Genomic DNA, 21321 nt, shown 5'->3' with positions numbered 1-21321 from the left:
ACAGACCCAAAATTGAATCGTGAATAGGGTACAGTCATCAAGTGGGGATGTTTCTAGTTGGGTCTCAGTGATCAGTTCCTGGCCCTATAACTACTTAACATTATCATCAACGTGCACATGCAGATGCAAAGGCTCAGGGAGTGGTAAGGAAGACAGGTCACTGGTACAAAGCAATATGGATCACTTGGTAAGGCTGAACATATTTTATATGGCCAAATGTAAAGTTATACATTTAGATCAAAGAATAGAGTCTACTTGCAGAGTAGGGGACACTATCCTGGAAAGCAGTGACTCAGAAAAGGTATGTGCTCTGCAGCGGATAATCAGCTGAACACCAGCTCCCAGTGTAGTATTGTGTCCAAAAAGGCTGCTGCGAACGTGATCTTTGGATATATGAACCAGGGAATCTCAAGTAGGAGTGGGGAGTTTTTATTACCTCTACTGTGTTGGTGTAACCACTATTGGAATGCTCTGTCCAGTTCTGGGGTCCACAATTCAAGAAGGATGTTGATAAATTGAAGAGGGTTCAGAAAAGAGCCATGAGAATGATTAAAATATTAAAAAATAATGCCTTACCTTACAGCAATAGACTCAAGGAGCTCAATCTATTTAGTTTAACAAGAGAAGGATAAGGGGGGACTTGAGCAGTCTATAAGTACCTACGTGGGAAATGAAACTTTGATAATGGGCTCTTTAATGTAGCAGACAAGAGTACAGCATGATACAATGGCTGGAAGTTGAAGCTGGACAAATTCAGAATGGAAATAAGATGTAAATTTCTAACAGGGTCATTAACCACTGGGAAAACTTACCAAGGGTGGAGGTGGATTCTCCATCTTAGGCCATTTTTAAATCAAAATTGGATTGTTTTCTAGAAGATATGCTCTAATTTGAACAGGAAATAATTCAGAATGTACAGAAGTCTTATGGCCTGTATTACACAGGAAGACTGACAAGATAATTACAATGGTCCCTTCTAGCCTTACAATCTACGACCTTAGTAGCTAGCATTTTCTGCACTTTCCCATCAACTGAAAATTCCCATCAGAACAGTGTTCCAAAATGCTAGCTGCTGGCTGTTACTGCACCTTTTAAGTACCAGTCTGAAGGAGTCTGGGACCCATGTGTGCAGGGAAAGCTGTTGCTTTCTACACTGCTAAATTGGGTATCTTTCTTACCTAATTATATTAATCTAGGAGCACTTTAATGTGAATTTAGATTACTCATCCCTCCTTTTGGATACCACAGAACTTCACAAGAAAGCACCATGGTCAGTATGTGACATTTTAACAAGCTCAAGGGAAGGCTTCGTGTTTACTTTGTAGGAAAGATCTCCACTAGTACACCAGTCTTGCAGCTAGAGGACTAGCCCAATTAGCGAATAATAAAACAACAACAAAAGTTTGAAGTGGGGTAAGGTTTGTGCCTGCTCTAGATTCCTTTCAGACCATAACTGCACATGGATCACTTCAGGACATCATGACTCGTACTGTTGTATGATAATGAGCATCTTGTAATATTTGTCTCCATAAACCCCTGAGTTTGAAACTTACCAACGGCTTAGGCAGTTTGACATTTAATGAAAACGTTTTCGCTTTGTCTACAGCACAAAGTGGGAGTACTTACTAATATCATCTTCATGATAAATGACGGAGTGAAATGGTAGGGTTCTGTCCTTAATATATCTCTCTGCTGGCTCAACATAAAAGGTGCCACTGTGAGTCTGGATGAATCCTTCAAATCTTCCATCAATAACAGATCCGTGGCTAAAGCTTCCCTGCTCACCTATTAAAGAAAGCAGCAAATGTGTTTTGAAAAAACAACATTTATACCCATCTCAAAACATTCTTACAGTTTATATACAAAAACGATTCCAAAGAATACACTCTGAAATCAATACAGGGAAACAGTGTGTGAATTAACCTTACTTACGAGAGTACACCTGAAATATGAATTTGAAAAGGAAAGTCTGAAGAACAAAGCTCTAAAACTAAAATTCCCATGACCACCTCAGATATATTTTTATTCACATGCAAAACAGTTAACATACAGAAAGTAATAGGTACTCAGCAAAGTCCTGTACTCATGATCGTCCAGAATATGAGCCTAATTCCTAAAATTCCAACATTGGCAAACCAAGAAATGCAGAATTAGGGTCCTCTTACATGTATCTTAAAAGGTTAGTGTTACAAGAACAAAATAAGTGTTAAAAAGCAAAACATTGAAAAGTGTTAAAGCAATACTTTCCCACAAAACCAAGTGATTCCCCCCACAGGGATTGCTACAGGAACTGGGATTACCACAGTATCATAACGCCCTTTCCCTAACCAAGCCCTGTACAGATCCAAATCAGCACTCCTATTCAGGCTATTAAATGGACACTCACTGTATTCTGTAAAGCATCAGTGATCTGAATACTTGCTACTGGTTGGAAGAGACTAAGGGATGATGAAGACTCCTCTGTTCAGGCATGAAGGATTAAAAAAGAATTAAGCTCATATGGGAAAGTCATTTCAACTTTTCATTTGCTTATTTGCCAATGTTTAAATTGGGGAAGTTAATCTTATGTTCTGAAATAGAATGAGGCACAAGGCAATGGCGGAGCACGTATATCCTACAAATATATTTTTCCATGTGAATTTCCAGTTTTCAAAAAATTATATAGGGCATGATTAAGGGGCAATTATAGGACCAAAGGGGTGCTGTAGAGAGGCTTTGCTAGCACTTCTCACATGTCTACAGTTAGCAGTTGGAAAGAACAGCAGGACTGGTGAGTAGACTTTCAGCCTGGGTACCCCTTTAGGACCCAGCAGATCATTTGCATTTGAGAATGGCTCTGATTCCAGAGACAAGATGAACCCAGATGAATCTGTATGTAGTCTCCACATGCTTAAAACTCAATCACAAGAGTCAGATGGAGGAGAGGATCTGAACTCATGGTCACTGGGACTGCAGATGAGCACCAGCCTCCTCAAGCAACCAGCTGAGTTGAGGTGAGTAGATCAATTGCCAGAGCCTCTCATTCACTAAGCATTTCCTTGAAGATCGCAAACTGATCTTTAGTCTTAAGATGAGCCTCCTACAATTTCCCTGACCTTACATCCCACCCGTGCAAACTCTGAGAACTACGTACCAGTCCATGGTATAAGCTTTGCCTGCTTATTTTCAGCTCCCTACCCTAGCTTCACTGTGTACCTGATTTTAGAGCACTTAGCAAATTAAAAGCTGGTCATTTGTGTGACCCTCTCTCACGAACCCTTTAATCAAATAACCCCAGATTTCCACTACATAGCTTACCTCAGACTCTGACAGGACATAGCTGTCTTGAAGACAGTCTGGCTATACACAAGCATTCAAGCACTTTGAAATGTAAAAGCACAACATTTTGTAGGGGCTGTATCCCAAGACAACCATGAAAAAAAAAAAGACTGCAAATTTACACACACACAAAATTTGAGCCCAGAACACACTTAAGGAAACCAACTATGTATCCCTGCATGTCTTCCAACTTTGGGGGGGATGGGGTGCAAGGAGGGGTGCAAGATGGGGAAGATACCATAAGTACATCACTTTGTAGATGGTGCTCTCTTATGGAGATACACAAAAGATTTTGGTTCCCATTAACAATGTATGAACCACCAGTAGGGGAGACCACTCTTCTCCCCCAGAGTTTACATCTCCAGTTATATATATTCTGGAATGCAGGCATTTATAGTTAATGACTGAGTTATTGATTCTATGCTGGTGAAGACTCTCTGGATTCCCTTCACCATTCATTCGTGTGAGCATAAAGTTATATAGTTCAAGGTATGCGAACTCTTAAATGGAAGTAAATTTGAATGGGCATCAAATTCAATTTTTCATACTCTATCACCTGTAGCCATTTCATAATCCTTGTAGAAACTTAGCAGAAAACTTCAAGTTTTTCCAGAAAGCATCATGGGGAAGGTCAGGACTAGCTTCCACGTTCAGCTTGTTCCAAGGGCTAAGCACCAGATTACACACAATTTTTACAGGGGCCTCCTTTTGGTATATGGGTGTCTAATTTCACCACATTGCTTGTCAGAATCCCTCAGGTACCATGTTGCCTGATAATGTAGTTGGGCCACTTAGTAGTATAACTGGATAGGGGATGGTCAAATCAAGTGTTCAGCCATCTGGTTTAGTTCATCTTTAAGTGAAAATATACAGACTGAAGTCACCATCTGTTTGAAAGGAAGGAGGGAAGGAAGGAAGGAAAGAAAGAAAGACTATATTCGGAAGTGCAGTACCCACATTCTTGAAAAGGTACTTAAAATGAAGGCCATTCAGACTCAATGACTCCAAAAAAAAGTTAAGAAAATATTTTGCAATAAGTCCACCAAAACTAAGTTAGGAAAAGATTAATCAACGGTCCATGCATCACATTTTAGTATTTTTTCAATTAAGGAAATTTTAAATTAATATTTTTGAACAATTTGATCAAATATTTTCCACTTCATAAGTCAAAGCAACATTAAAATAAAATAGCATTTGCTTAAAATCATTGCACTTTTTAGTCAATGTGAAATTGTTGTACTTACCATATATGTGTCCAGTGTAAATATGGGAGGTATCATAATCAACTACTTTATTTGATATTTCTACTTTGAAGTCATTACTAAAGAGGGATGTATCTCTCTTCATTCGAAGGTTGAAGTGTCTATGAAGTAAACAAAAGATAGTAAACTGAAATATAATTTCAATTACACAAGCACTGCTGAATACAGACTGTGTTAAAATGTAGGTTGTAAATACACCCTGCAAATCCTTTAAAAATATTACCAATATGGAAACAATATTCCTTACACAGAGCATGAGACAGGCAAACATATTACAAGAATGATTTCAGTTCAGTACATAATGGCATTCAGATGTTTCTGATGTAACTGTACTAACAAAATAATGTGAGAAAGAAATCATGGCCAGTCTTAAAGTTCACAAACCTAATCTTACCTGCTCAGCCTTAACTATGGATTTTGTTCTCACTCCTCCATAAAACGCGGGAGTAACTGAAGGAAGAGCCATCTTTTCTTTGATAATGTATTATAAAACTATTCAAGTTAGTAATCTCTTCATTTTCAGTTTATTTTGCTTGCAATTTCCAGCATAGAGACTTAAAGTCTAGGTATACTGTTGGCTTAACTGGATATGAAATTCAAAAATAAGATGGACACCAACACTTGTAATAAAAAGTCCACAAAAATATGTAGGGATTACTACATGTAACTATAGCAGTTCAATTCTATCTAAATTGAACAGATTTACTTATATTTAACACTCAGACTACATTTAATCCCACTAGAAATATAAATGATCTCTCTTTGGAAATCAGGAGCACAAGTTTATGATTCAACCTCTAATTTAAGTGGAAGAAAAAGTTATCAAGACATAAAACATGTCAACTTGGTTGATTTTTTAATTTTTTTTTAAATAAACATGACAATTTTTACAAACTAACTTTGTAATTAATGAATAAAAACAGTCCTTTCACTAAGCCAAGATAAGGTTATTGTCTGAAAAATGCAAGAACTGAAATATCGTAATTGCTGCAATAACTAATACACCACTAGTGATCCACAACTATTAAGCCCAAAATTCATTTTGACTCCAATGCTATTATTTGTATTACAGTATGACAAGTGCCACATTACTGAAGAATTTTTTAAAATCAACAACTGCATAGGCCAATTGAACAAAAATAATAATCCCCTTTACCTGGAAACTTATTTTAGTCATCTAAATTAATCAGGACTGCAACATTTAAACATTATGTTTTGCATGTAGAATCACCCTCCCAATACTAGAAAGCTCTTAAAATAAAATAAAATAAAATCAACCTGGGTTTTGTTTTTAATGAAGTTTGCAATATCAGTTTCATTTAGGTCTTATTTCTATTGTATGACTCTTCCTCATTACAGGAGTGCCTTACTGTACATTCAAACAATGAGATGGACACAGGTGCTGCTGCCACTGCTAAACACCAAAGGAGTGGATGCACATGAAGCCAGCCACCTAAGGCCGGGTCTACAGTACGCGGTTATTTCGGAATTAGCAGAGTTAATTTGAAATAAAACTGATTCTGTCTGCATGACCAAACCGGTTTTTTCGATTTAAAGGGCTCTTTAATCAGATGTCTGTACTCCACCTTGGCAAGTGGAGTAGCGTTAAAATCCAGATTGCAGTTCCGGGTTTCAGGTACTGCGGACGCAATTCAACGTTATTGGCCTCTGGGAGCTATCCCAGAATGCTCCCTTGTGACCGCTCTGGACAACACTCTCAACTCCGATGCACGAGCCAGGTAGGCAGTAAAAGCCCCGGGAACTTTTGAATTTCATTTCCTGTTTGGTCACCATCATCACAGGCGACCATGCCATCACAAGAGACCATGCAGTCCTGGATTTGCAGATGAGCTCCAGCATGGTCTGAACGGGAGGTACTGGATCTCATCACATGTTGGGGAGATTAATCTGTTATGGCAGAACTACGTTCCAAAAAAAGAAACACAAATACATATGCTAAGAAGTCTCCAGGGCCATGACGGAAAAAGGCTACACAGAGCAGTATCATACAAAAATCAAAGAGCTCAGGCAAGTATACCAAAAAGCCAGGGAGGCGAATGGGCACTCTGGGTCACAGCCCCATACATGCCGCTTCTACCATGAGCTGCATGCAATTGGGGGGGGGGAGGGGGGGTGATGCCACCACTACCCCACCACTGTCCGTGGACACCTGCAAGGGGGGAGTTGCACGGAGAGAGGAGGATGAGTTATTGGAGGACGAGGAGGAGGACAGTGCACAGGTGGCAAGTGGGGAATCAGTTCTCCCCCCTAGCCAGGAACTATGCTTAACGCTGGAGCCAACAGCCTCCCCCCAATCCCAAGGCGGCCTCCCGGACCATGACCCTGGAGAAGGCACTTCTGGTGAGTAAGAACCTTATTGGAGCCACGCGGTAGAGGGAAAACCCAGCCGCGCTGAGCTGTTCATGTTTAGTTTAAAGGGCTCACCCCTGCTCAGAGCCTCATCGGAGCCACGTGGTGAGTGCTGGGGGTGTGTGTGGGGTGTTGTGTGAAGAGATTATCCCAGAGAGCCTGTAGGCCCTCCTTTTATATGGCAAACCCACCAGGCATTGCTTGCTATGGCAAAGGGGGCCTGGCAGTTTGAAAGCATTGAAATGAATGCGAAAGAAGCAGAACCTGCATGCCCCTAGGGCTTACCATGGCTGCCTGCAAGCTGAATTCTGTTGGCCGGCTGCGTGTGATGGCTTACTCACACCAAAGTGGTAGGCACTTCAGTATAAGAGGCAAAATGCAACCTTGTACAGAAAGAACATGTGCTCTGCACTATGAATTGCCTGTTTCATGGAGAAAGTGTGTCCCCTTTGTTCTCTAAAATGCATCTTTTAAAATACTACCCTCCCCTTTTCTCCTAGCAAGGAACCAAATGCTCCCCTATCAGCAGCAGAACTTACCCAGCTCTAGAATCACATAGGAAGGGAACAGTGGCAGAAGTTGGAGATGCTGTCAAAGAACACATTTCCCTCACAACATACGTGCCTCATAACACAAAGGTTCCAATCAGAGCTTCACTGGCAGGCGGACTTAACATAACGTAAATTCACGTGTGCAACACAGACAGACATTCATCCTTCTCAGGCTACAGAGACAATTATCCTTACTGAAATCTTGGATGGAGATTGTGTTACAGAATATTATCCTCCTCTCCTCTTGTAGAGACTCTTACTGAAATCAGGGACTCAGTGTTCTAGGTACTATATAAGCATAGCAAGAGATGGCCCTGCTCTCAAGAGCTTACAATCTAAATATACAAGACAACATAATATTACCTCCATTTTGTAAATAGGAAGCTGAGGAACAGAGATTAAGAGATTGCCCAAGATTCACACAGGAAGCCTGTGGCAGGGTATTACCTCCAATCTCCCTAGCCCCAGTCCAATGCCTTAACCACTAAACCATCCTTCCTAATTTGTTTTGTGACATAGATGCATACCATGATCCACTCTAATATTCTGGGACCGACATGGCTACAACTCTGCATACATCCTGCCTCAGACTAATGCTTACTGGTTAACCAGTTAACATTTTACATCTCTACTGGAAAGAAATTTCCTTTTTAAATTCCAGATTTGCATTTTTATTTTAAATGGTTTTCCATACATGGATATAGTAATCGGCTTTTTAAATAAGCCACAGCCATAACTGAACACAAGTAATTTATATATCAAAATAATTACAATAGCTGTTACAGGTACATGCCAAACTGGAAAATTTCATTACACAGAACTGCTAAGAGAATTTTTTTGTATTTGAAGAATAACTAATCAAATTAGAGAGACAAACCTGAAATAAGCACACATAAAAAGGGTTTTACTTGGCTTGTCATTTTCATTTTTGTAGTGATAATAATAAATACTGTTGACTCTTTCCATCTTTACTTTCCCCTTAATCTGCGGGCATGGAAACAGTTATCAGATCAATATTGACATCTTTTACATCCATTATTTAAACATACAAGAAAAAAACCAATTTCTCCCCCATACATTCAGATGTACACAATACAAACACATTCTGATTCATAGTTTATATAGTGAAACCTACTGTCCATTTGTGCTCACAGTATAAAAAAAAATAATGGGGGCTAATGTCTGAAGTCAGTCACATAGTCAGTCACTTTCAATCCAATTTTGTTCCATATACACCTCAATTATATAATAAATATGTTCACTGTTAAAGTTTCTTAAAAATATCTTCAACATTTTCTTGATATTAAGACTCAATTTCACCTAAATTCAGAAAAATGGATAGTTAAGTCTATATCCAGACAAGTTTTTTTCTTTGATTTTTTCAATACAAACACCAATATGAAATGCAATAAGCAAGCCTCCAAACACAACTATCCTTATATTTCTATGGCCATATTACTTCTTCAGTAATAAGAAACAAGGCACTAAGTTTCCTGTTCTCTAACCTACTCCATTATAGTGCACACCACTCCAGCAACAAACAGCATGTTATTTTATGTACTAATCTTTTGAGAAAGTAATCTCAACCCTCAAAATTAACATCTGGTAGATTAGCTTTAAGTAAACTAGTAATTTATGACAGGATGAGAAATGCACACTGTTACACAGCCTATAAGATTAGGTAGATGAACTTTATATTTGGTAGTAAGAAGAAAACTAATGTCTCACTGAAAGTTTGTGTCTACAGGATGTCCTTATGCATCCGATGAAGTGAGCTGTAGCTCACGAAAGCTTATGCTCATATAAATTGGTTAGTTCTAAGATGCCACAATTACTCCTTTTCTTTTTGCGAATACAGACTAACATGGCTGCTACTCTGAAACCTGTCCTTATGTAAACAGTACATTTCTAGACATATATACTATATGTACTGGTAAACCATAAATATTTAGAGGCCGAATGACAAACAGATGGAAAACGGAAGAATTCACAGTCACAGAATAAAACTAAAATATTAGCTATTACTTTGTTTTGATATTACATTGACAAGTTACACAACTGCCCTGGTCACCAACTTCATCCATTTTAAACAATAAAGTTAATCCAGCTGATGATTCACAATATAATGAAGTTCACAATATGCTCTTGCTTAGGCCTGGTCTACACACTGGTTTAAAGGTGTTGTTTTAAACAGACTGTTAAAACCTGTGTGTGGAGATTCTTATCAGATTATGCCTGTAAATCAAGATAAACTAATAAGGCAGGTTTAAACAGATATAGGTGTCCATACACAAGGTTAACAAGGTTATACCAATTTAAATACATTTTTAAAAGGATTTAAGTCAAACTGGTGTGTGTAGACAAGCCTTTGACTAGATCCCTCTGCTGAAACTCTAATAACAGATCTCCACCCTCACATCTGATGGACTGCTATCTTCCTCCTGGGGAGGCCCATGTGTGAAAGAATGACCTAGTCTCCCTGATTTCATTGGTGTTTGCTAGAAATCCTAGCAAGACCTCTGTCACAGCTGACTCAAGTGAATGGTATTCTTTCTAAAAGGAAATTCAAATATTTTTATTCTGCCTACAGAACCTTAACTTAGTCTATATGCTCAGAGCAAAGAATGATCCTTGATCTCTGTATTACATGTGATACAGTAGCATATTATTGAAAATAAAGTACTGTAAGACTAAACTTTTCCAGTTCTAATTCATATAAACTGAAGTCAATCATGAGCTATTGGAAAATAAAGGACAAGCTTATTATTATTATATCTAAACATTGAAAACTACATAACTACTCAAGAGAGGAATGAAAAACAGGTGTAGGAATACTATATAATCAGGGCCAAATTCTCCTCTCGGACACACTTGCTCAACTAAAGTAAGTGGAATTGAGAATGTAGCTGGCCTTATTACAAAAGGAAATTATATACAAAGTCAGAATTATTGGATTCAACCTAAAATTACACAGAGTAGGATAAGCAGGCTCCCTGTCTCAACTGACACTAAAATATTCTTCTGAGGTATTTACACATCACTCGTCAAACTTGCACTTTCTACTCCACAATGGCAATTGTTGAGGTAGGTTTGCTTAGATGGCCTGTACCTTATGATAAAGCTTTTTCTGTTGATAGCTGAGAATGGTAAGTATGGATTCCCAGGATGTACACAAACTGGCGTATAAGGTAAACTTCCAGTATCCACTGGAATTAGCATTCCTGATTTCTAAAGGCACCACTATGTTCTAGTATATGGGTAAAACTACAGATTACACACAAATGCTAATTAAAGTAGTGTGACTGAACTTTTTATTATGAACAGAGCAGTTTGAACGATCAGCCAGTCACAAGTAAAAACAGACTAGAGTTTTAAATAAAAATACATCCCTTTATGTTTTTACAGACTCACTTCACTCTTTCCTCATCACTTCCTACTCACCTCAATTAATTTACCTAAATTAAGAAATCTGTTTGTTCCAAAAATGTTTTTAATCAGATTATCTAACAGGCCTTCTCGGTCATTTGCACATACTCCAGGGTAGCAAAAGAATAATCAGTCATAACTCAGTAAGTTTGGTGAGTCACTAGCACTAATTTTTTCTAATGAGTTGCGGGAATTTTCGACTTTAATTCCAAGGGGAAAAAAATGGGAGCGGGATGAAAGTTATTTCAAGGATGAAGTACAATTTAAATTAAATTAAGCCCCAAACTTTAGATAGGCAGTGGTAATGATGAAATTCTGTACTACATATTTTAAAAGGTAGATATTGGTTTAAACCCACACAACAACGTCAATTTACAGTTTGGGATCAAAGTAGTACCTCGACAATAGGGCTCCTACCTTTGAATTTCTGTTCTTGGGGATTTGCATTGTAGTCTCATTTTATTAATGTGTTACCTATCATTAGTAATGAAAGCAAATGAACCATTTTGCTCAGTACAATTATGTAAACGGACATAGCAGAACTTCTTAAAATGTATAAACTGAATTGTGATACATTTGAAATATAGCTTTGACCTTCTTGCTTACAGCCACATATTGCTGAAAAAACTGAGAACACCACACAGGCAATACCAATAGCCAGCATAGGCTAAGATATGTTGCTTGAACACTGGTTAAATAATCTTTTTCACTCATTGCCAAAAAACAGCTAGTGTACAAATTCTCTCATATTTCATGTTTGCCACATTAGCATAAAAGTACATTTCATACAGTGATGTTACCTACAGAGTTGAACTAAAATGTTCAAGAACTATGGTTTTAATCATGCTTACTACTGCTGATTTTTAGGTTTTGTTTTTTTCACTAAATAATTAAAATAACAGCAATAATAATCTATGATAGATTAACTGATTATATACAACCATGGAGATACAGTAATGAGCCATGTTTAAGTTACTGCATAGTTTGACTATTTTAAAGCAGTTTCAACAATTTTACTAAAAAAAATTTACAACTGTGAGGTCAGACTGTCCCTTTATCATAAAGATTTGTAGGTGAAACAACAGTTGCTACCTATGCTCAGACAAAACCTTGGTAGTTTCTCATAAGCTTTAATTATATCTATCACACATTTTATTTTAGCCAAAAAAGGTATGCACAGTATTACTGCAGAAAAGCAAACAGTTGAAAACTTCTGACATGCTTATTTTGACTGAATATGATAACAGTTAAGGTATGCAAAACATTTAGTGTTTAATTCTGTATCAGGTTCCAAAAATAGGAGACAACTGTTATCCTTTTACACAAGACAACTTGGGAAATCTCACCAAGAGAAGTTCCTGTAAACTAGGAAATGCAGCTCTAACCAAAGCAAAGACTAACAGGCATGTAAATGCAGCCTTAGAGTCCCTAATCTCCTCCTTCCAATTTCGCACAATTTGTTAGTTACTCTTTCCAACTTAAAGCAAGCTTCTAATTACTTTCTCTCTCCCCATAGTTGAATAGTTTCCACTTTTCCATTCCCAGTTTACTTCTTACACAAAGAACCTTACTACTTTCATTTATACTGAGACAAAAGCATTATTTTACAGACCAGCTGAACAAGAATAAAAAACAGCCTCTGAAGCCCTGAAAAAGTCTGCATCTGGATCCAAACTTGAGTTTAAAGTGATCAGTCCAAACTGCAGGCATTTTTATAACAGAGAGCTCTTTCATATATATGTTTCAGTTCACTAATAAAATTTCTGTAGGAAAAAATGAGCTAAGCATGCAATGGAACGGCTTACCCTATAAACCAATAGATTCTTTTTAGAGTCTGTGTTTTGAGTATCTTCTAAACGCTGAAAAAACCCTGTTACTAATCTGTTCTATAACTGTTGTTTGAGATATACGGCACGTCCATTCCTCGCAATGTCGGTGCACCAAGCACCCAGCCACTGGAAATTTCTTCCTTCAGCAGAACCTGTTGGGCAGCTCAGGCTTCCCCTACTGCCATTTGCCACTGCATGCAGGTTTAAAGGGCAAAGCCATTCCTGCCCCTCCTCCCCCGTTCTTTTCTGCTCTACCTCTGATGAGACAGGTAGGAGGGAGGGTTCTGGAATGGGCATGTACAAAACATGTCAAAGAATAACTTATGGAACAGGTTAGTAACTGTATTTTATTTTTTCCATGATTGCACACATGCATTCCATTCTTGGCAACTTTCAAACTGTAAGACAGGAGGTGGAATCAGAATCTATTTCAATAAAGATTAGAGAATAACTTGTCTCACTCCACCATTGTCACTGGAGCCTTGAGCCAAGGCTCTGACGTCCAAGGTATCCAAACACTCTTCCACTCTGGTGGTAGGTGGCTTTGGGTAGAATACAAGCAAATAAACTGGTTGGATTATGGAAGAAGAGGAAACCACCTTTGGGACGATCTTTGGATGAGGACGCAGGTAAGCTTTGTCCTTAAAATAGATCATATAGGATGTTCTGACATTAATGCCTGCAGCTCTCTATTCTTCTGGCCGAGGTAATGGCCACCAAAAAATGCCACATTCATTGACAGATGCAGCAACGAGCAGGTAGCCAGCAGTTCAAATGGGGAACCAATAAGTCTTGACAATACTAAGTTTAGATCCCCTGGGGAAATGGGCTCTTGCAATTGAGGATATAATTTGACTAAGCCCTTTAAAAACCCTTATGGCCAGGTCATTGGAGAAAACAGAATGATTGTCCACTTTAGGATGGAACACTGAAATAACAGCCAGATGTACTTTGATGTTATAATTGCCAAATCTTGGTGTTTCAGGTATATGTAGTCCAGAATTTGTTGAACTAATGAACCGGTCAGTGATACCCCATATTGGCAAGACCAGATGGAGAAACATTTCCATTTAGCAAGTAGCTCTCACAGAAGGCTTTACTTCTTGAACATCTTCCAAGCAAGCCTGATCTTTAGCATCTATCCATGGAGCATCCACGCAGTTAAGTGAAGGGACCGTAGGCTCAGGTGGAGTAGGCAACAGTGATCCTGGGAGATTAGGTCTGAGTCTACTGGAAGTGAAACTGCAGGTTTCACAGACAGTGCCAGGAAAGTGGAGAACAGTGCTGATGGCCCATGCTGGGGTTATAAGTGTGACACTAACCTAGTCCAGTTTTATCTTTAACAACATCCTGCAAATGAATGGGATTGGTGGAAAAGCACAGAGGAGTCTTGCCTGACCATATCAGTAAAAAGTTGTTTTACGGAACTTGGGCTGTGACCTCATATGGAACAGAGCTGCTAATGCTTTCGGTTGGACTGTCACAAATAGGTCCACTTTGGGAATCTGTCTGCTGAAAGATGTATTTGGCCAGATCAGGGCGAAGAGACCACTTATGGTGACTCGTAAATGATCTGCTCAGCTGGTCTGCTAGGTCATTCTATATTCCCGGCAGATATGATGCTTCTATATCTACTGAGCTGGCAATACACAACTCCCAGAGGAGAGTCACTTCTTGACAGAGTGGAGAAGAAATCCTCCCCCTGTTCGTTGAGGTAAAATATTGTCGCCTCAGTCCATCTCATTTGTGGCTGCATGCTTTGCATATCACTTTTAAAGATGACAAATAAATCAATATAATTTCAGTGAAACTAGTACCTTTCATTTTCATGACCTGTTCAAATGTAGTCAGTAATTACTTGGTTTAACATATCCAGGTGTTTAACAGCTTTGAAGATTGAAGGCGCTATAAAAAGAACTATACTACATCAAAGACTAAAAAACTAGCATAACATGTTAGCAAACTGCTCTGGGACCACGGTGCCCCTAACCCTCAGTTCATAATGACTGCACAATCAACATACCCATTCCCTACCCAAAAAAAACCTCATGACAATCATTGCTGAAGTAACATCAGCTTGAACACATTAATAAAAATGAACTTATCCATCAAAACAGTCAGTAGTTTGGACTAATTTCAAGTGAAAATTGAAGGGAATCTAAAGAGTTCCACTGAATGGTAAGGAAAAACCCCTCAAAATTCTACTTGCCAAATAAGGCTCATTCCCATTCTGAGCTTAAGTGATTGTCAGATAATTTATATGTTCCAAAGTTATGCCTGTAGCGGAGATGAAGACTTCTTACTCTGCAGTACCACCAGCACATTAAGAACATTTTAACTGAAAATGTGAATACTGGAATAAGACCAGTATGTTTTAGAATTAAAAATGTCCTTACTAATTGTCTCATCGTGACCAGCCTTTCCCTCTCCCCTTCACTGAAGAGGCTCTCTAAACTGTCAGTATTGTCAGGATGCGCACCCTTTTGCAACAGCATCTACTTTTGCGGCAGTAAGGTTATGGCATCCAGAAATTAATCTTGTTCCATGTTAACCCAGTGGTAACTGGAGTCCAGGGTACCATGCCTGAATGTAGTTGGGCTGTTCAGTAGTATATAATTAAAGGGGCTAATCCCCATTGCCACAGGCCTATAGTCTGAACTCAAGATAATTTGCTGAACGTTTTTCTTACCCAGCTTGTTCTAGCAAACTTGTTTAAGATTTATCAATTAAAAGCATTGATTTGGCTGTATGGTAACTACACTGCCACTTTTTTGGCTTAGTATGATTATTTTGCCTTCCTACTCTGCTTGCCCACTCTTCTGACTCCACTGCTAAAGGCAGCCATACAGTGCTGACTACACTGGCCAATTGGAGCCACTACATTCAGAAACATGCAGGATGAGCACAAAAAGCAGAGAACTGCTGCCACCAACAATTCCTGTCAGTCTCCTGGGGAGCAACTGCACTGCACCCACTGCAAACAGCATCCACTGGTCACTCAGGGCCCAACTGTGCAAGCCATCCCATAGGTGCCCTCTGTTGTCAGTGCTGACCAATGAAAATACCATTAGAAATACTCAATTAGGTGAGCACATTAAAAAATTGTTCAAAACATTTGGTTTAAGATAGGATTCTAGTTTTTGAAAATTTGCATTTTTGACAGTTATCAGATGTAGCCATTCTTACTTGTAAGTCAAAGACTGAAGCAAACGTATAGATGGTATTTTGCTACTGAAGTTTAAACCTTTTTATAATAGATATTAAATACTGAAATAGGGTCTTAAATAATCTTTGAATCAAATTAATCTTACAGACCACAAAAATATCCACAGGTCTAACCATGTGAAAGGCCTTTCAACTTACACACAGTTAAAAATTAAAAACTGTCATATACCACGTGTTTTAAAAACGGCTTTTTTCTAAAAGGCTACACATTCCAACAGAAGTTAATTCAGACACTTGACTTCAAACGGAATTATACGAAATGATTTGCAATAAAAATCTGAAAAAATCTTAGATTAGTGATAAACTGTGGAGCCTTTGAAAAACTGTTTTGAGTGTACCTGTAATATGATTTAGTAATATGCAGATGTAGTCATTTGTCCTCAAAAAGCACTTGAAAAATCCACTTGTTCACTCACCCATGGTGAGTAGCAATCTTTCCCAGGGGAGTGTCATCAATTTTTGCAGAATCTATGCAGAGGGGGGGTTAGTGGGTGTGGATGACGGACTGATGGAACAAGTTAGAAAAAAAGTATAAGGAAGAGATAGTAAATTACCTTTTTTAAATTCATTAAGTAGAAAGCTAATTGACAGTACAGTTAAACAGAAGACAGTTTATTATTCCTTTGAATATGCATGGGTCTTGGTTGTACCTGTATTTTTCACCCTGATTGGCAGACTTAATTCTGGGACTATGAGGTGTGAAGTAAATTTTTCAAATCCTGTCCTAAATTAAAATAATCAATTATTAATTAATGTCTAGCACAATAAACTCACCCTATAATAGAACTTCAGAGTTACCTATTTAAGATTATATTTGTTCTGCTGTTGGTATGTTGGCAATGTCTATGCTGAGAAGAGTCCTTTTCTTTTTCCCTGAAAGGCAATTTACCATTACTCTTCAATTTTGGGGACAGTTTCATTCCTTTGATCAAAGTTTCTACCTTTTTCAACGCAAGGTCAGGGACCCTACAGGAGCAAGGAGTTGAGCCAACACAAGAACTCAAGTAGATTTATAGTCCAGTTTGACAAAAAGAAAAGGAGTACTTGTGGCACCCTAGAGACTAACAAATTTATCTGAGCACAAGCTTTCGTGAGCTACAGCTCACTTCATTGGATGCAGTCCAGTTTGGAAGTTGCAACCTCAGGAGTTAATATGACAAAATACAGCTTCCTACGTTTAAGTTGCAGACTTCATGAAAGATTCAATCTTCCACTCGAGAATCATGAATTACCTTACAATGATCATTTGAGATTAAGGGATAAATCTGATTTACAAGATTGCTGTAGAAGCCTAGCTTTTCTTTCAACCTTAAAATTAAATGTAATATTAATAGCTCATCTTAAGTGATCATTCTCCTTACAGTGTGTATGATAACACCCATTTTTTCATGTTCTGTGTGTATATAAATCTCCCCACTGTATTTTCCACTGAATGCATCCGATGAAGTGAGCTGTAGCTCACGAAAGCTTATGCTCGAATAAATTTGTTAGTCTCTAAGGTGCTACAAGTACTCCTTTTCTTTTTGCAAATACAGACTAACACAGCTGCTACTCTGAAACCTGTCATTATGAAAAAAGGGTTTGAAACTACTGCTGGAGGGTTTATTAAAGGAAAGTGATCATAACAATAAGGCAATATTTGTGATCAAAAAGAAGTCTGTTAGAAAGTAAAATACTGCCAGTGAGATGGAGACCAATATCCCATATTAAGAGGTAAGGCATATAATGGAGTAAGTTAAACTCCTTTACAATCAAACTCCCTTACACATACTTACCCTCACATATCAGCAAATCAGTGTAAGTTACATTGGGTGTTCACAAACTCTTTCTTTCTGAGGCCCCCCCCCAACATTCTATAAAAACTCCACGGCCCACCTGTGCCACAACAACTGTTTTTCTGCCTATAAAAGCCAGAGCCAACATTAGGGGGTAGCAAGCAGGGCAGCTGTCCGGGACCCCACGCCACAGGGGGCACTGCAAAGCTAAAATTGTTCAATCTTTGGCTTCAGCCCCGGGTGATGGGGCTGGGGTCCCAGACTGCAATCCTGCATGGCGGGGCTTTGGCTTTCTGCCCTGGGCCCTAGTTAGTCTAATGGTAGCCAGGTTTGGTAGACCACCTGAAACCAGCCTGCAGATCCCTGGTTGAGAACCACTGAGTTACACCATATTGGAGTCCCTCTAGCGTCTCATTATTTCTGAATTCACTTCCCAATAGGATACCGAGAGCATTAGGGGACCTACCTGAATGAGAATCAACTGGGTTTGCAAATCCTGGGCATATAAAAATAACTGTAGGCAGGTTAATTTTAAATCTAACCTATACTTCTTGCACATGCAATTTTTCATTTTCTCCTATTTCAGACCTTGAAAAAATAAAATAAGTTTTGTACTGTCTGCAAGGCAGCAATGTCAACTGATCTAAACAAAAAGATTTATGATTCTAAAGATTTAACAGGTTTCCATATGTTACTCTGAACGGTCTTAATTTCCCTACTGAGCTGGTGTTTTATTATGTGTTAATTTTAAATCTCAAGCATTAAAGCTGCCAAACAAATGGTACTTAGGTGATTATCCAATTATAAAAACTTATTGTAATATCTGTTCCTGAAGTTGCAAAAGGTTTTCTTTATTTGGTAAACTTATCGTATAAGAGCTTGTTTTAATTTGTATTTACAAGTTAAGTGCTTTGTGTGGTTGTGGTGTACTGTGCATTTTGTTTTAGTACAAATATTGAAGTAGTAAGTTGTCAGAAAAACTATACACAGTAGTGAAAAAACGGTTACTTACTTTCTCGTAACTGTTGTTCGAGATGTGTGTTCACCTCCATTCCACATTAGGTGTGCGCGCGCGTTGCAAGCACAAGCATCGGAAACTTTTCCCCTTAGTGGCTCCCGTTGGGCCGGCAGGGCCCCCCGAGTGGCGCCACTGCGCCGTGCACATATACCCCTGCCGGCCCGACCCCCTCCAGTTCCTTCTTGCCGAGGGGGAGGAAGGTGGGTGGTGGCATGGACGTGAACAACACATCTCGAAGAACAACAGTTATGAGAAAGTAACCGTTTTTTCTTCGAGTGTTTGTTCACGTCCATTCCATATTAGGTGAATCACAAGCTTACCTCTGGAGGAGGGTGGGAGTCATGGAGTAACTGATCCGAGGACTGCTCTGCCTCCTGCCACGTCCTCTCTGGCCTGCTGGTTGACCGTGTAGTGGGTCGTGAAGGTGTGCACCAAGAACCAGGTGGCTGCTCTGTAGATCTCCTGGATCGAGACCTACACTAGGAAAGCCATGGAAGTCGCTTGCACCCTGGTCGAGTGAGCAGTGATCACCGGGACCGGAACACCTGCGAGCTCATAGCATGCCCAGATGCAGATTGTAATCCAAGACGAGATCCGCTGCACTGACACCGGGAGGCCTTTCATCCTGTCAGCTATGCCCATGAACAGCTGCGCGGATTTTCAAAAGGGCTTGGTGCGCTCCAAATAGAATGCCAGCGCTCGATGGACATCCCAGGCTGCGGTGACTACGATCTGTATGCGGTTTTGGAAAAAACACCGGCAGACAAATGTCCTGGCCCAAATGGAATTGTGAGACCACCTTAGGGAGGAACTTGGGGTGCAGTCAGAGCTGCACCTTATCCTTGTGAAATACTGTATATGGTGGCTCAGAGGTGAGAGCCCTCAGCTCAGATACCCTTCTGGCCGAGGTAATGACCACCAGAAATGCCACCTTCCAGGAAAGGTGGAGGAGGGAGCAGGTAGCGAGGGGCTCAAAAGTGGGTCCCATGAGCTTAGAGAGGACCAAGTTAAGGTTCCATGGAGGGACTGGGGGCGTGAGTACGGAAACATCCTCTCCAATCCTTTAAGGAACCGTCTCACCACTGGGTGGGAAAACACCAAGCCCCTCGAAAACCCCGGATGGAAGGCCGAGATGGCCGCCAGGTGCACTCTGAGTGAGGACGGGGCCAGCCCCTGTTGCTTGAGGTGCAGGAGGTACTCTAGGATGGCTTGCACCGGGGCCTGGCACGGCTGCACCTGTCGGGGCTCACACCAACAGGAGAACCTTTTCCACTTGGCCATATAGGTAGCCCTGGTAGGGGGCTTTCTGCTGCCAAGCAGAATCTGCTGCACGGGAAGGGAGCACTGGCTCGCCAGGGCGTTTAGCCACAGAGCCTCCAAGCCGTCAGGTGCAGTGATTGTAGGTCGGGGTGGAGAAGCCGTCTGCTCTCCTGTGTAATGAGGTCCTGGTGTAGGGGCAGGACTACTGGGGCCTCCATTGACAGCTCTAGGAGCTATGTGTACCAGTGCTGGCTGGCCCAGGCTCGGGCGATGAGGATCACCGCCGCCCTGTCCCTGTGCATCTTGAGCAGGACGTTGTGCACCAAGGGGAGCGGGGAGAAGGCATACATCAAGTCCCCTCTCCACGGGAATCGCAAACATGTCTGCAAGCGAGCCCGGGCTGCGGCCCTGGAACAAGCAGAACCGTGGGACTGGGTGTTGGCCCTGATGGCAAACAGGTCTACCCGGGGAAACCCCCGCCTGCTGAAGAGCGAAAGCACGACGTCCGTCCTGAGCGTCCACTCGGGCATGTGGTACGTCCTGCTCTGGGAGTCCGCCAGCTCTTTTTGTACCCCTGGGAGATAGGACACCTCGAAGTGAATTGCATGTGCTATGCAAAGGTCCCAGAGTAGGAGAGCCTTGCGACAGAGTGGCAAGGAACGAGCCACGCCATGCTTGTTTATATAAAACATGGCAGTAGTGTTGTCTGTCAGAACTGTCATGCTGTGATCACTCAGAGTGGTGTGAAAGGTCTGGCAGGTGAGACAAACCACCCTGAGCTCCTTCACATTGATATGGAACGACCGCTCTGCTCTGGACCGCAACCCCCTGCGTCATGAGGTCCCCCAGGTAAGCCCCCCACCTGTGGTCTGAAACATCCGTCACCAGTGTCAGGTCTGGTTGTGGGACGGCAAAGGGGATACCTTCACAAACCACAGGCTGGGACTGCCATCACAGCAGGGAGTCCAGCACGTCCCTTGGCGCTGTCACTACCAAGTCCTCAGATCGGCCCACTAGAAGCCAGTCGTCGAGGTACGGATACACCCGGATTCTCTGCCTCTGTAAGAAGGCCGCCACCACCGCCATGCACTTCGTGAACACCCTTGGGGCCACAGCTAGACCAAACGGGAGAACTGCAAACTGGTAATGTTCTTGGCCCACGGTGAAGCGTAGGAACCGTCGATGTGCTGGGTGGATGGCGATATGAAAGTACGCGTCCTTCATGTTGAGGGCAGCGTACCAGTCCCCCAGATCCAGGGAAGGGATGATGGTACCCAGAGAGACCAT

General features: G+C 40.6%; 1 protein-coding gene across 1 annotated transcript in view; it reads right to left on the bottom strand.

Moving 5' to 3' along the window:
* Positions 1 to 21321, bottom strand: part of ADAM10 (ADAM metallopeptidase domain 10) — a 127433-nt gene that overhangs the window by 56889 nt on the left and 49223 nt on the right. Inside the window, exons 3-4 of the mRNA XM_048866285.2 lie at positions 4563 to 4681; positions 1627 to 1785 (exon numbers count right to left, since the gene is read on the bottom strand). Coding sequence (XP_048722242.1) covers positions 1627 to 1785; positions 4563 to 4681 — 278 coding nt within the window. The remainder of the gene's footprint in view (positions 1 to 1626; positions 1786 to 4562; positions 4682 to 21321) is intronic.

The sequence above is a fragment of the Caretta caretta genome, chromosome 10 (genome assembly GCF_965140235.1).
Source record: "Caretta caretta isolate rCarCar2 chromosome 10, rCarCar1.hap1, whole genome shotgun sequence".
In the NCBI taxonomy this organism is placed as follows: Eukaryota; Metazoa; Chordata; order Testudines; family Cheloniidae; genus Caretta; species Caretta caretta.
The sequence above is the reverse complement of the archived record's forward strand: the minus strand, read 5'-3'. Positions and strand labels throughout refer to the sequence as shown.